This window comes from Phaseolus vulgaris, chromosome 8 (genome assembly GCF_051622355.1).
Source record: "Phaseolus vulgaris cultivar YP4 chromosome 8, ASM5162235v1, whole genome shotgun sequence".
Lineage (NCBI taxonomy): Eukaryota > Viridiplantae > Streptophyta > Magnoliopsida > Fabales > Fabaceae > Phaseolus > Phaseolus vulgaris.
The window spans coordinates 8,025,647-8,041,692 of NC_143505.1; the positions used below are offsets into that span (position 1 = coordinate 8,025,647).

General features: G+C 33.6%; 2 protein-coding genes across 5 annotated transcripts; one reads left to right on the top strand and one right to left on the bottom strand.

Annotated features, from left to right (window-relative positions):
* The first annotated feature begins 4,560 nt into the window (after nt 1-4,560).
* Nucleotides 4,561-8,753, top strand: LOC137825824 (Phototropic-responsive NPH3 family protein). 2 transcript variants are annotated; one of them, XM_068631615.2, is made up of 5 exons: nt 4,561-5,200; nt 5,732-5,798; nt 6,199-7,356; nt 7,772-8,234; nt 8,348-8,753. In XM_068631615.2, exons 1-5 carry the CDS (start codon nt 5,124-5,126, stop codon nt 8,362-8,364), a joined length of 1,782 nt encoding a protein of 593 aa, XP_068487716.1. In that variant the 5' UTR covers nt 4,561-5,123; the 3' UTR covers nt 8,365-8,753. The 2 variants fall into 2 exon arrangements, with proteins under 2 accessions (XP_068487716.1, XP_068487715.1); XM_068631614.1 differs by having other exon boundaries at nt 4,762-5,200; nt 7,772-8,441.
* Nucleotides 8,754-9,532: 779 nt separating this feature from the next.
* PPT1 (polyprenyltransferase 1) lies at nt 9,533-15,403 on the bottom strand. 3 transcript variants are annotated; one of them, XM_068631966.2, is made up of 9 exons: nt 14,833-15,403; nt 13,750-13,885; nt 12,209-12,330; nt 11,660-11,729; nt 11,402-11,551; nt 10,920-11,055; nt 10,730-10,826; nt 10,256-10,327; nt 9,533-9,904 (listed from the first exon to the last, which is right to left on the bottom strand). In XM_068631966.2, exons 1-8 carry the CDS (start codon nt 15,240-15,242, stop codon nt 10,258-10,260), a joined length of 1,191 nt encoding a protein of 396 aa, XP_068488067.1. In that variant the 5' UTR covers nt 15,243-15,403; the 3' UTR covers nt 9,533-9,904; nt 10,256-10,257. The 3 variants fall into 3 exon arrangements, with proteins under 3 accessions (XP_068488067.1, XP_068488068.1, XP_090150633.1); XM_068631967.2 differs by lacking the exon at nt 9,533-9,904 and having other exon boundaries at nt 10,025-10,327; XM_090294507.1 differs by lacking the exons at nt 9,533-9,904; nt 14,833-15,403 and adding an exon at nt 14,524-14,591 and having other exon boundaries at nt 10,025-10,327.
* Nucleotides 15,404-16,046: the final 643 nt, after the last annotated feature.

Sequence of the window (16,046 nt, forward strand, 5' to 3'; positions counted from 1 at the left end):
ATTTTTATTTAATTATATTTTCGTAATGAATTGTATTTATTTTTAAATATTTAGGCTATATCACCTATATTATATTAAATTTATGAATGTTGTCCTAAATAATATTTAATGATTTTAAATTTTATTATAATTATTCTTTTTATAATAATATTACATATCTAATAATACCTATATGATATCTATAAATAAAATTGTGTGTGTTTATTTTTGTAATGTGAATACTATATCAACATGTATATGCGTTTTTTTTTTATATTTAATCATTTCGACTCTATTTATTGTTAAAAACATATATACTTAAAAGATACTTATAAAACTATCGATTAAAATGTAAATTTGATAGTAATAACAACATGTATACAAAAGTCTGAGTAATCAATCCACTTAACTACCCTATATGAATCACGTTATTTTAAGAGAAATAAAATATTTTATTCGTGTAGAAATATATTTTTTATTTATAAACAATTTATAAATTTATTTATATACAGTGCTTAAATAAAACCAAACCAAACCAAACAGATACTTACGAGAACATACTTTCACTTATGAAATTGGTTTGAGCTTTGAGTTATGGCTTGGGGTGTTGAATGGAAAAAAGGGTTTCATAATTGATTTTTGTGTTTTATTTGATTTTATATTTTAATCTGTTTAAAATTATAAAATACTTTTGAGTTCTTAATGTGTTTTTATTTAATTTACAACAGGGTTAAAGTTTTATTATGCTTCAATTTATCACCTTTTACTGAAATAATATAGGTAAATGCTTTCTACACCCAATATTTTTAACGTGCAACCCAATTTTTTTTTTAATTTTTAAAAATACCCTTTATTTCAGAAATAAAAATCTGGAATTGAAATTAATATATTTCGGAAAAATAAATCTGGAAGAGGTGTTTTGAAAATAAAAATTCAGAAACAAAAATCAAAATTCTAAAAAAAAAATATGGATTTAAAAATAAAACATTCCGAAATAGGAGATCAGAAGAGAGATTATTATGTTCTAAACAAAAATAAAAGTCCTGGATAAGAAAATACGTAATACAAAAAATTCGTTCCAAAAAAAAATTCAGAACACATATTCTGGAAAAATGAGTTCTGAAGTATTTTTATATGCACCTCATTTTTTAAGGACATTTTTTAGGGTTTAGGGTTGGAATCGGGTGTAATATTTAAAGGAGTTATCAGTGCTGATTGCGCTTACAAATTGGTAGGTGACATTTAGGGTGTTTTCTCCTGCACTCTGAGAAAGTTCTTTCTGCACCTTATCAATATCTAAAAATACAAATTTACCCTTTTTTAAATGACTTTCCCTTTTTCTGGAATTTATAAGTATATTCTGAAAAATATTTTCTAGAAATTTCAGAAAGTATTTTCAGAAAAAGATTTCCAAAATCTGTATAATATGTTTTGAAATGTGTTTTTTAAAAATATTTTTTTTAAAATATATTTTGAAATAGATGAGACATCTTGATTTTTTACCTATTTGATGGAGTGCAGAAAAAACACCCTGACATTTAACATTATTACTATCTACTGGTTCATATTTTTCTTGGACTTTTAATATGCTTTCTTTATCATTTATTTCATGGACTTAGTATTGGTAATTCAATACATAAGTAGATTACACCATTTGGAAGAGAAAAATATGTTTAGATGATCAAATAATGTATTTTATAAAAAAAATTGGCATAAATGTAGATTTCATATGTTGTTAGGATTTCATGGAATAGAAAACAGAAATGGAATAGAAAACAGTAAAATAAAGATATAAAAAAAACCTCCTTCTCTCTCTGTCTTGTTTATTCAAAGATAACCCTTATAAAGAACTTGGTATACACTGAAAAGTAAATTCTTAGTGTAAAAATCATAAAACAAAATGTAATATTGGGATCATTTTGGGCTTGGTGATGATCAGAGTGGGCTTGGGTTGAGTTACTGATAGGGTGCTGGCAGTTTCTTCCTGCACCCCTACATTTTTCTTTCTGCACCCCCACAATGTAATGCAAAGACAATAATATCCCTATTATTTTCAAAAAACCCCAAAATACACATAAAATCCACACTACTCTTTCTTCTTCCGAACAATGCAATTCGGTAATTTTAAGGAATGGGAAATCCGCATTTATTTTTTTGCATTCCGGATTGGAAAGTCCATAAATATTCTGGATTGATGAATCCAATAATTTTCCGGATCCATCAATCCGTAACAAAAATTAGACTTCTAGATTCAGTAATCTGGAAATCAACAAGTTGCTTTCAGAACAAGGTGAAGGTCAGTTTTGGGATTTACAAAATTGTAGGGGTGAAGGAAGAAAAATGTAGGGGTGCAGGAAGAAGAAGCCTAGTGTGCTTCTCCCTATACCCCAACAAATGGCTTCTTGCACCCCGTCTTTTTTTGAAAATATCATTTTACCCCTTTTAAAAATGACTTCCAGATTATTCTTTCTAGAATATTTTCATAACATACTTTCCAAAACACATTTTATGAATTCCAAATTTACCATTTCAGGAAATTTAACAAATGTGTTCAAAAAATGATATTCTTAAATGGTTTTTTGTCTTCATTTCCTATTCTGGAAACACACTTTGCTTAAAAAAAATTTATTTCAGAAACATCTTTTGCTTACGAAACCTCTATTCTAGAATTACCCAAAACTATCAAGAATAATTCTAGTATTTCAAAAAATGTACGGGTATAGAAAGAAAGATTTAGAGATGCAAGAAGAAATACCATGGTATTTTCTTCCTGCATCTCCTACTTTCTTTCCATATCATCATATATTTTGTGAAAAGTCTAATTTATTTTTTAAAATTGTAGAATTTAAAAGCTATTTTTGAATTTAGAAAATATCTCTTGAATTTTACAATTTGAAAATTCTATGAAATTTGAATTCTAATTGTAGAGTTTGAAATTATTAACCCTAACAATGCCTAAAAGATTTGATTTCAGAAGATATATATTACCATAGCCTTAATCATTTTGATCCCATAATACTGGCTGGTGGTGGTTGCTTGATTTTTAAGGGACTTGGTGATGTACATGTCCCATGTGCATGATGTGCTTTTGGTCATTGGGCTTATGTCATGCATGGTTGATTATGAAACATAAATAAATATCTGATGTTGTGATGTGCAAAAAGAGACACACATCACATGTAACAGATGCAAGTAGTTTGGTGTCATTTTAGCCAATTTGACAAGAAAAGCATTCATAAACGTGTTTATTTTTAACACTAAAACAAACACAATCATAATCTTAATCTTATTGACATTACTTTAAGGTAGACATAGTTTGTGATAATTGAGCCGTTAAGGTGTAAGACGCGCCCCAACATTTCTGAAAGGTTAGGCTTTCATCTGATAGTGTTTATGGAAAACAATTTGGTGGGTTGGAAAATGATTATATTTGTCATGAAGTTGGATAAAGTATGAATGGTTAAATATAAAAGGTTATGCAGAAATGAAGGAGAACTTTGGTCTAAAAAAGAAAAAGGGTATAAATATCTAACTATACCTCAGACAAGGAAGGAATGTACTTGTGACATGAATGATACAGCAACCTATGAGCATAATTTATTGTTAAAACAATTGAAAAATAGTATGATGAGTGATGAATAATTTATAATGAATTGGGAAAAGGAATAAGAATGCAGAGATGTGTAGTGGTGCTGTCTCTAATAATTGCATCTTTATTGAGTTCCGTGTCACCTCAGTGACATTGATCCATGCCACCAACACTCCATGTCAGATGTTTAAGACCACTTTTTTTTTCTTTTGAAACAAACAACCAAACCAACACCCTCTTTCTCTCTTTCTTCTGCCTTCTACACTCCAACATTGACCCCAAAACCTTCACCAAATCAACCCCACTGTCATCGTGATTGCTGCATGTCCATCGTGCCCTTGCCCTACGTGTCACATCTTTTGCTTTTCAACCTTAGTTGCATTGCTACCCTTTCCTTCCTATCCTATCTTCTGCAGGGATACTTCCATGGTTTCTCTAAGATATCATGAGGGTAAAAGTAAGATTGAGGTGATACTCACAATGCCATTGCCATGCATAAAAGTGTGTCACCAATTTTCAATCATCATTCATTCATAAAAGTAAATCCAACCAAATATCATATGCAGAGCTAGCTACAACTAAGATTTTTATACTGTTTTTTTACTTATGACTTTAACTATCAATTCATATGATATCATATTCATGTATATACACATAGATATAAGAGAAAGGCTCTTGATTAGATTTTACTTATTTTCCAGTTAAACAAGTTTAATCTAAATTGAAACTTCATGACAGTGATGGAGCATCTGAATTGAAAAAAAATATATAATAAGAGAATTTTGTGTTTGAATTTTGAAGTTCATTTGTAACTTCCATACAACACACTTTAATTAACAGTTTTTATTAGTAAAACAATTTGAATTTTGTGTAGTGTAACTGTTTGATTAATGGGCACTATTAAAAGTATAATTGTAACGTTTGGTTTTGGTCATTTCAATTTTTCAGAATCGAAACCCGATAAAGCAAGTGGCACAGGCACAGCCCTGTTGTTTGTGTATGCAAAAAATTTACTCTGGACTCAGTGTTTTAGTTTGTAACGTAAAGTGTCAACGTCGAAGGCCAACAATGGCACTTGATTAGATAATTACATATGAATATGAAGTCTGAACACTGTATTTGTATAGTGTATTGTAATAGTATTGTAACGCAAAAGGCAGAAACAAAAGCAGCCAAAAAGCAAAAGATGGTTCAGCACTGGTAAGAAGACCATAGGCTGGCTACTACTACACACAGCAGCACATGTTATGAAAACGAAAAGAAAAAGCTAAGTTGTATGTATGTGATGGCATTTGTGAATAAATGAAGGGTATGGTGAGGGCCTTTTGGGGCGTTTACTCCAAAATATTCCTGAACCAGCAATCTTCCCGTACGCATCATTTGATAGTTTAATCATCAACAGCTACACCACAAGCCTCAGTTTGTGCTGCTGTTCCTGAAACAAACACAGATCAGGCAGCAGCAGCAGCAGGAGTTGCCTTTTCTCAACTCTCCTCACTCTTTCTTCTAACAGATACATAGATAGATACATAGATAGAGAGATAGAGAGAGAAAGATGGTTTCTGAAACCTCCCTCTCTTCTTCTAAACGCTCTCCAGCTACTCCTAAGTTTTGCAACTCATTCACTACTAGGTAATTCAGCAACCTTTTGTTTCTTGTTTCTCTCTTTGCCTGTGTATGTAAGTCTTGTGGGAGTGTAATAAACTTGTCTGTCTATGTTTCTTTTGAAGGTGGATTGAAAATGTAACTTCGCGTGCTTGTTTTAGTCTTCATTTCATTCTAGTTCTATCTTACCGGGGTTGAAATTAAAGCATTTGATAATTTGTTGAACATTTGATACCTTGGTTTCTCCTTCGTGTGGATTTTGTGGTAAAAGGTTATGCATATCCAGCAACAGTTTTTATGGTGGGATATTTTGGAGTTTTTTTAGCTAGATAGAGATTATCTAAGTTCTTCAGAAAATTCAAAGGTGAACAGATGCTTAAAGTCAACATTCTTATTTCTTGACGTGTGCTGTTATTCTCAACTCTCATTTCTTTGGTGTGCAAATTTTTTTGGTGAATGGTGGAAGGACTCAAAGGATGCTGTGGATTTAAGAATCCATGCATCCTTGACAGGATTTTATAACAGTTGTCATGCCATATTGATATTTTTTTATTGCAGGATTTTTGCTGATGTTGCCGGTGACATTACAATTGTCGTTGATGGGGAATCTTTTCTGCTACACAAGGTAATTCTTTTGAGATGTTGTTGAAAACCACTAGATATTTTCATGACTTGTTCTATTTGTCGTTGAGTTGTAAGTTTTATATTCTAAACTGTAGTTGTCATGAGTTTGATTTGGGTGTCTCTACCAGTTACCATGAATTGGGATATAGTGAACAGCATGTCCAAAATTCATAATATGCTAACAAGCAACTAAAAATCAACCACTATTTGCCAAATTTCATGCCTACTTTATGATATCAAAGAGAAAAGTTGATGACTTCTATTTGGCTTGTTTTGAGTGCAACATAGCTGCACCAGTCAACTCAATACTATTCAGACAATGTCTTTGATTCTACAGAAATAATAATTTAAATTCAAAATCTATTTACACTAATTTCGTTACTTTGTGCTGATTCATGAAGTTTCCCTTGGTGACTCTAAGTGGGAAAATCCGGAAGATGGTGGCTGAAGCCAAGGGTTCCAATGTTTCAAACTTGGAGCTCCTCAATTTTCCAGGGGGGCACCAGACATTTGAACTTGCCATGAAGTTCTGTTATGGGATGAATTTTGAGATTACAGCATTCAATGTTGCCCGGCTTCGTTGTGCAGCAGAGTATCTGGAAATGACAGAAGAATACCGGGAGCAAAACCTCATTTCAAGAGCAGAGATTTATCTGAATGAGATTGTCTTTCAGAGTCTTCAGAAGTCAGTGGAAGTGCTATCCACATGTGAGATGTTACCTCCAAATACAGTGGATGAAATTGAAATATCAAGTGGATGTGTGGAAGCCATTGCAATGAATGCTTGCAAGGAGCAACTAGTTTCTGGCTTATCTAAATTAGACTGTGATGGAGAATCTAGAGAGCTAAAGGAGGATTGTGTTGCCTGGTGGGTTGAAGATCTCTCAGTACTGCGTATAGATTACTTCCAAGGAGTTATTTGTGCCATGGGAAGAATGGGGGTGAGATCAGACAGCATTATTGCATCACTGATGCATTATGCTCAATCGTCTCTAAAGGGTATTGGAAAGTGTCAATTCTGGAATCCATCAAGGACAAACTCAAGTCCAACCAGTGTAGAAAAGGACCAGAGGATAATTGTGGAAACTCTTGTAAGTCTTATGCCAACAGACAAAAGCTCTTCCATTCCCTTGACATTTTTGTTTGGCATGCTAAAGATGGCTATCATGTTGGGTGCAACCACTCCCTGTAGGCTTGAGCTTGAAAGAAGGATTGCATTACGGTTGGAAATGGTCTCATTAGATGATCTACTTATACCATCACTACAGAGTGGAGACTCTTTGTTTGATGTTGATACAGTTCACAGGCTACTGGTGAATTTCTTGCAAAGGGTCGAAGAGGAAGAAACTGAAGATTATGGATATGAATCTGATGGGCTTTGTTCTGCTGGCCATGGTTCTCTGCTAAAAGTGGGGCAGCTTATTGATGCTTATTTAGCAGAAATTGCACCTGATCCGTACTTAAGTCTACAGAAATTCGTTGCTTTGATAGAGATACTTCCTGATTATGCTCGTGTTATTGATGATGGCCTCTATAGAGCTGTGGACATTTATTTGAAGGTAAATTTACTTCAACTATAGAGAACATCTATCTCTGATTCAAATAGTTAGGTGCTCCCTAGTCATGCAGCAGTTACAGAAATCATCTTTTAGGGTGGTTTTTAAGATATTTATTATAAAAATCAGCTTGTAATATAACAGTTCTTGACAACATAATTGTGTGAACAACCAATAAACTTTTAGTTTTGACATTGACAACTTATAAAAAATCTTCCCTAGTATGATTTTTAAGATATTTATTATAAAAATCAACAAATTCTTCCAACTAGTCAGAAATTTTCCTTAGTGGGATTTGTAAGATATTTATTATAAAATCAACAAACTTTACAGTTTCAGGGCATATATTATTCAATCTATATATATACCTTGTCCTTCTTAATGTTGACAATAGCAATTCTTTCTGCTCCTTGTTCAGGCACATTCAGCACTAACAGAGCAAGAATGCAAGAAGCTATGCAAGTTGATAGACTGCCAGAAGCTATCTCAAGAAGCATGCAACCATGCAGCCCAGAATGACAGGCTTCCACTGCAGATGGTGGTGCAGGTCCTGTACTTCGAGCAGCTTCGTTTGAAGAACGCGTTGTCAGGGAGTTCAGGAGATGGGCTGCTATCACAGAGAATAAGCAGTGGTGTTCCAAGTGCAGCCATGTCCCCAAGGGACAACTATGCATCTCTGAGGAGAGAGAACCGGGAACTGAAGCTGGAGATTTCAAGAATGAGGGTGAGGCTGAGTGAGTTGGAGAAGGAACAGATATTCATGAAACAAGGCATGATTGAGAAGGGAGGAAATGGAAGAACATTCTTAACATCACTTTCAAAGGGAATTGGGAGGATTGCAATATTTAGTGGTCAAGGAGGAGGAAAGCGCCAGAAATCAGGTAGGAAGTCTCGTGGTTCAGAGGGGAAAACTGGTAGAAGTAGGAGACACTCTGTCTCATAGATATTGTTCTTCTCTACTTGGCTAAAAACACTCTCTATTATACCTTATCAGGTGAACACAACGTGTAAATGACTTGATCAACAGCTTCTCTTCATCTTGGTCTTAAGTTTTGGCAGTTGAACTTGAAATCCCACATTCTCCCTTCTTCCTTGTTGTACATGATTTCAGCTGCTGAGATAAGGTCGTTGTTCACTACACAGTTACACCAAGAGAAAGCTTCATTACCTTGTCCTAGAGACACAGTTGAAGCACTTCCTTTCCCACTGATAAAAAAATGTACTTATTTATTGTCAAACTTGTTCCTTATTCAATTGCTTGAAAAGGAAAATGTAACATATGCATCCAAATACTGAAATGATTCACCTTAGATTAAAGTTTCTGTAACTTCTAATGGCAACATAAAACTAACTTGGCTTATGGATGCCTATTAGTGAAGTGACACCAGCAATTGTCTTCATCCATTCTTGCCAAAATCTCTTTATTGGTACGTTACTGCCATGCAGTATGTTTGACAAATCCCAAACATTTTGTTGGTAGAGTTAAGACATGTTGATTTCTGTAATATAATGCACTCCCTTCTTGGTGACAAAAATCTTGACATGTGTTTTTTTCTCTATTTTCTAGGCAAGGAAACAGATCACAATCACTTCCCATAAAAAAAAAAGCTTTTCTCTTCATTTTTAGCTATTTTATAATATATAAATTATTATCTCTAAAGCAAGTTGAATGTTTGAAATCAGCTTAAATTGAATAAAAAAATTAAGATAAAATATGTTTTTTCTTGAAAATTTTAGCTTATAATTTTTTCATATGTTTTTCCTTTGCATCGTGGCACATTGTTTTTATTACGTAAAAGTTACTTTTTGTTGTATCCAAGTGAAATTAAATAATCTTAAAATTATTTTTCAGCAAACTTATCAGACAAATATTAATTCTAAGCATTATAATTTATTATTACATTAGCCAATTATACATATGATTGACTATTGAAATAAAGTGATTTTTCTCGTTTTTTAAAAAAAAAAAATTCTTGTAACCACCAAACGATATTATGAAAAGTGAAAAAAAGAAATAGTACATGCCATTGTCAACATTTGAACGTGTTCATTTTCAAACATCGCCTCATAATTTCTATTGACGTCATCTAATTTTAAAGACTAGAAAAATATAATTTTTAAAATTTACAAGATTAAAATATTTGTTTCAATTTGGAAGGCAAAAATAAACTCATCTTAATTTTCAGAAACTAAAAATATAAATAAGTGAAACTGTGGTTACACTTTCCAATGTATGCAAACATAAAAGAAAAGAAAAAATGTAAGTCAAACTGTGGCATTCAACACAATTTCTAGTGTTTTTTTGTTCAAATACACTAACAAATGTCTCTTCTTTATTTCATGCTTTGGAATGCCTGAATATCTGATTGCATCATTGCAGACTGCTTTCCCAAACATGTTAATTTTCAATCCTGCAAAAGTGTATCTGATTTCTTGGTCACAAGCTCAAATGCTCCAATGTTCAAGTTGTGTGTGGTACACAAAATCGCCCCATTCTTTTTTCATATCTTATTTGCATGACACTGCAGTTTCCAAGGATTACCTGGACAACCTTCAGATGACAGTACAAAAGGGATAAAAAAACATAACCACTGACCAATCCCTTCCAGTTCAATATTACTAGTCTTCCAATTCAATCATTACCAAAATTATTTCAATGAATACTAGTAAATGGAGAAAACTATTTTATTTCTTGTACACAAATATCATGTCAGTAACTTACCATGTACAGTTAGTCCAAAAAAAATAACTAAAAGAACATGACTCTCAGCCATAAATTAATTGGCTCTAAAAACATGTTGCACAAAATAAATGTAATCAGCTACAAAATCCTAGGACAAACAGTTTAAGTATGCGCACAATTTGCAATGTGCAGGTGTATTCTCTATAAGACAAAATGTACCCCTATGATGAAAGTCTGCCAGCTAGAATTCCACCAAATATGATAGCTCCAAACCACTTATTTGAGACAAATCTGAAGGAAAAATAAAATAGCAAACAAAAATATACCAAAGTCAGCTCATAGTGTTTAATTTGTTACTTCAGAAGTTTTCTAACATACTGCAATCATCAATCAAAACACTTGAAAAGTAATGAAATTGAACAATCACTGAATTTTGAAGGGGTTCGTTCTTTTGAGGTCTGAGGGTATAAATATGCCATTAAGTGTTTCTAGCAAAGGTATATGATTTAATCTTTTGAAAACTGAAAATAAAATTGAAAAAGTTTAGGATAATCTCAAAATTGCTTTTCATAAGAACTTTTTGAAGCTCCAACAAGATGGTCTAGCCAATCAAATCAAGAATTGAGATCCTTTCAGAATTTCCTTTTTCGATAATAAAATCATGAGTTTATGCAATGAACTTCCCTAACGTACTTCCTGTTGCAATCAGCTCTTGATGAAAGGTCAACCGTCCATATTTGCCAGCCTAAGTGTCCAGATGCAACTCCCAGAGATGCATAATACGGCCAGCCTGCTCCACACAAATGAATCGACGTAGAAACAATTGATGGAATTCAAACAGTCACGAAAACAGATAGAATGGAAAGGTGAAATAAACTAATACCTATTTCAGCATTAAATCCACTAAGAGCAAGACCACCAAGGCATGCAATCCCAAACCCAGTAATCCACTCCTTTGTTGAATCACCAAAGCGCAAAGCTGTTGATTTAACTCCCACTTTCAGGTCATCTTCTTTATCCTGAATGCCAAGGTTAGAAATATTCTCAAACACTAAGAATTTTGACAGCATTGCCTTAAACAAAAGATTCAAGTAACAAGCAGTCTTGTCATTGTACTTTTTGTTTCATAAAAACTTAAACTGTTAGACATGACAAATCATCTGAACAGGGTTAAAAAGTTTTACTATGACTTTTACACCTTTCATTTTTGAAGGAGAGCATAATTAGGCCATTAGCAGGCAGAACTTCAGGAGTGCAACAAAACTCATCAAGGTACACAACATATAAATGCAGATCCTGAAGCAGTTAAAGACAGCAGAGCAAAACCACATGGATTACATCTTACAGGAAGCAATACTATTTTACCTGATGTGCATAGATAGTATCATACACAAGAGTCCAAAATACTCCAGAGGCATAAAGTGGCAGCACAATAGATGGGTCCAGACTTCCTTTAACTGCTGCCCATCCTAACAAAGCCCCCCAATTAAAGGTCAACCCAAGATAGGCTTGAGGCTAACCAATTTAGTTACAGGAGAGCATCATAAGACCGCATAATAAGATCATGCATCAGAATAATAATAAAGAATTAAGAATAAAAACTATAAATGAGGAAATTCTTACCCAAAATGTAAACCTCTTCATGAGGGGATAGGAGAAGACAAGAAACAAGGATGAGGCACCCAAAACACGACTGCAAAATGTACACAAGCCCAAAGAATAAATAAAAATTGGCAAAATTCCAATGGAACTCAAGCAGAAGGATGCATGGCACTTGCAAGCCATGTGAAGAAGCTAAAGTAGGAACTTGCTTACTTTGAGAAAATCTTTTCTGCTTTCATGTCTTACTTTCACTTTTAATTTCAAAAATGTCTCATAGCTTTCATTTTGTTTTCTGTTATAAAATATCTGTATAGGAAACAATGAAACCAAGTTTTATTATTTTTTCTGATTCCTATACAAATATTTGAAAACAAAAAGCAAAATGTATTTGGTGACCAGTTTGCCAATTAGGGTTTCATAACCACAATTGAGGACATGCAACACAGATCAATAGTTCCATACAAGAAAGTTCTATCCTTAACTAATTAAGTGATTACAAATCTAAGTATCTAAAGTTCCAACATAACAAACATAGACCCTGATCTATTTTGGAATTTTATAAGAACTAACCTATAATTATTAAGTTGTAGAAGAATCCCAAGACCTAAAAGTAATTGAAAACCAAGAAAACAAAGTCCTTGAAATGGTGTCAAAAGACCACTTGCCACAGGTCTCAACTTTGTACGTTCTACCTGCAATATACAATGGTATACAATGTCATTCAGAACATAAAATATAAGATCAGTTATAACATGGAAAACAAAGTGAAAACATTTCAGAAAAGGATAGAGGGGAGAAGTACAACGTCACATGCTTACTAAATCTGAAGTGTTTTAACTGAAACAAAAATCACCAAAGTAATGTCATATCAATAAAATCAAATTAAATAAGATAGGAGTTTGGATATAGAATAGATGGAATTAAAGTTGTTAGTTACTAATTACAGGGATGTCAAAGGCCAGACCCATCATATCTATAAATAGGAGTATACTAGGTTAAGAGGGGGCATTGAAATCTGTAAACCTATGTGGGAATAGAGCAGTAGCTTTGTTGTAAAAACTTGGAGGAGAGGGTGCTCTCCTATTTCTTGTTCTTTTTCATCCTATTCAATAAAAGCTATCTTTTATTTCCCATTCCTAATTTTTGGTTCCTAACAATAGGTGTTAGAGCCACAATTGGCTACAGGGTCAGAAGGGAATGGGAGCTCAATAACTGTCTCATGGGCCTAAAGCTTGGAAGGTTTACACTGGAAGGAATATACGATGACAGAGAGAAGTGATGAACTGGATGTAAGAGAGAAAGGGAAGGAAGCAGTAAGTAACTGAATAGTGGAATGTGATTTTGGAATATAGGAGAGAAGCAGAGTGAGGAGAACATATCCATGTGTACTATTCTGTTAGTTATGGACAGAGAGCAGATGCTCTCTATAATAAAAAAGGGTTAGAACTCTGACTGCAGAGACCCTATTCTACTGAATTTCCCTTTATCTGAATAATAGACACAGCATCTTGATTCTCCATTTTGCTATATTTCTTTCATTTTAGTTATTGATGCATTTAGTTTGTATCAATAGCATCCAACTCTCCAGTGTTAATCTAATGGTTGCAAAACAAGTTAAATTAATTTGGGCCTTAATCATACACAGCCATGCCCATTAAGCAAAGGTTCTTGCAATTTTTTGGGCATGGAATTATATCTGCTAGGTTCTTTGATTCAACCTAAATCTTAGTCCAATCCTCTTATCAATAAAAGAAGTTCAATAACAAGGTTATTTAAGAAGAAAGGAGGACAAGAAATCCCCCTATATCAAGCCAAAAAGGACAGGGTGGGGCACGTAATTTGATATAATTTAACCACATTGGAAACATGATAGGTACTTAGAAAATGAAATTATTTTATACAAATTATAGAAAATAAAGATGACTTACAGGCCATGCGAAATGTTAAAGCATTAGACTTGCCATGACTTAGCTTTCACTTCATTCTTTAGCATCTATAATCTTAGTCAAACACATCCAAATACAAACAACCCTGCTATAATAATTTGCAACTCGACTACTATCTCATTATCCCCTATAACAATCAAAGCAACTAAAAAATGTAACATTTACCATTGTATCAATATCCCGGTCAAGGAGATCATTAATAGTACACCCAGCACCTCTCAAAAGCAAAGCCCCACATGCAAACAGAGTCATCATTTTAAAATCAGGAAGATGACCGGGGGTTGCAGCCAAGGTAATTGACCTAAAGGCATGAAAATTAGAGACAATAAGAAAGAGAGAATAGAGTTTCAACAAGTGGTGAACTTTTTAGGCCTATGTTTTGTTTCACATCATAGGGACGCTATACATGCGTTAACTTGATAACACAAGTTGTAGCTTCCACGTTCAATGCCAAATCAGCTATACATTGACCGAGTAATCTCATAGGAATTTAGAAATGACCAGGAGATTAATATGAATGATATAGGCATGCAATAACAAGGTTGTAATAAATACAGTTGCACATCTAAATTACAGAAAAGAAAGAGCTCTTTTAGGCATTAAAAATTCCTCAATTCATTACCCAATGTTACACACGATCCAAGTTTACAACAATACAATATCTAAGTATTTCCAAAAGTTTAATATCTATGTGCTATCAACCGAAAAGAAATCACCATTGACATAACTTTAAGGCGGTTATTGTAAAGTCAACAGATTTACTATAATTGGCAATTTGTGATTGTATGATGGTGGTTTGTGATTGAATGAAAGTGTAGAAATCTTTCACAGGGTCAAAGAAAATATACAATTTACACAACTAAGTTTAATTTCTATACCCTGTCAATAAAAGATCATCATTGTTTGACTAGTAAGTATTGTAAAAGTCAACGAACTTACTATACAAGACAATTTGTTTGTGATTAGGCGACATTGTGAAAATCTTGTTAGCACATTGGTATTTAGAGATTTAGAATCTGCATGGAGAAATTTTTCCATAAGCATATGCATAAATTAATTTGCAGAAACTCTCTCCTATTAGTTCCTCCAAAAACTCATTTCATTTTCCCTTCGTGGTTTCTTCAATTATAAGTGTTAATGAACAAGTTTATCGACGCACTATTAAGTTTAATGTCTATAGACAATCATGATCTCTTCTTTTATGAGAGTGAAAGCATTATCCAAAGATGAATAATTAAGAACACTTACCAGATACAAGGCCATAGGAGCAACCACGTCCCAATTGGTTTATCAAGACGAGCGAGGCGAGCATAGGGCTGAACCTGCTTGTGCAAGTACAAATCCACCCAAGTGGCGTCTCCTCCACCACCATTACTCACACTACCACTTTGGTTCCTGTCCTCCTTCGAGGGCCTCGTGGACACGTGTGCAACAAGATGAAAATTTGAGAGAGACCCAACAGTTTTCCGAAACTCAAAATTGTAATTTTGAAGCTGAGGTGGGTTGAATGGGGCATTTAGAGTGGGGTTTCGGTTTTGGGTTGCAAATTGTTGAGCGGAGCTTAAAGGGTTGAAGGTGGCGAGGTGAAGAGATACTGAAGAAGAAGAAGAAGGTTTGAGAAACCTACGCGAAGCACGGAAGATCAAAGACGATGCCATGTTATCAAATGCAAGTATTTTTTTTTTCAAATTGTGGACTCTGAAATTGAAAAGTGGTTACTCCATAAAGCTTCACCAAGAACACTTTCTTTGCAGTGGCTACTCACAGTGGTGTAGTTCAGAGCAAGATGTGATCTTAAAAAGGTTAAGTTATGTCATATGGAATAATAGTAACTATTTGTCATAAACTATTATTAATTAATTATAAATTATTGAGTTCGAAACCCTTGATTTTCAATTTATTTGCAATTCGCATGTAGAATTTCTCAATTTAGAAAAATATATACAAAAATCATGGCAACAATAAATTTTTTTAGCAGAGAATTGTTTATTTGTACTTTCAAACTACGTATTTTGGGCTCCGACAACTTCTTGGGCTTTTGGGCCTACTGCTACAGAGATGGGACTACTATTTACACCGTAGTTTGTCCCAGGTTTTTTGGCTGATTCTCCCTGCACTATATCAATTCAGATTTGCACCCAACACACTGATACGGAATCCATTTTATTCTTAAAGATTTAAAAAAAATTCTTTCGAATATTCATATCCATAAGTCAAATTACAAAGTTTTGGATATACAAATCCGGAACTAATATGTCACTTCCAGATTTCACCATCTGAAAGCTTATCTGGACAGCATAAATGACCTTCTAGATGTCAAGATCCGTAAGCAAACATAAATGAGTTCCAGATCTCAATCATCAACATCATTTATAGCACATAATTCCAGATATGAAAATTCGGGACTCATAATTCACTTCTGGATATGACCATCCAGAAGCTTAAATGAAATATGAAAATAA

Excerpts from the sequence above, each read along its gene's own strand:
- PPT1 (XM_068631966.2), bottom strand. The coding sequence starts at position 15,242 with ATGGCATCGTCTTTGATCTTCCGTGCTTCGCGTAGGTTTCTCAAACCT. Across the intron at positions 11,552-11,659 it reads TGAAGAGGTTTACATTTTGG|CCTCAAGCCTATCTTGGGTT; the intron begins GTAAGAATTTCC and ends TAAATTGGTTAG. Across the intron at positions 10,827-10,919 it reads TGGATTTAATGCTGAAATAG|GCTGGCCGTATTATGCATCT; the intron begins GTATTAGTTTAT and ends TGTGTGGAGCAG.
- LOC137825824 (XM_068631614.1), top strand. The coding sequence starts at position 5,124 with ATGGTTTCTGAAACCTCCCTCTCTTCTTCTAAACGCTCTCCAGCTACT. Across the intron at positions 5,201-5,731 it reads TGCAACTCATTCACTACTAG|GATTTTTGCTGATGTTGCCG; the intron begins GTAATTCAGCAA and ends TTTTTATTGCAG. Across the intron at positions 7,357-7,771 it reads CTGTGGACATTTATTTGAAG|GCACATTCAGCACTAACAGA; the intron begins GTAAATTTACTT and ends CTCCTTGTTCAG.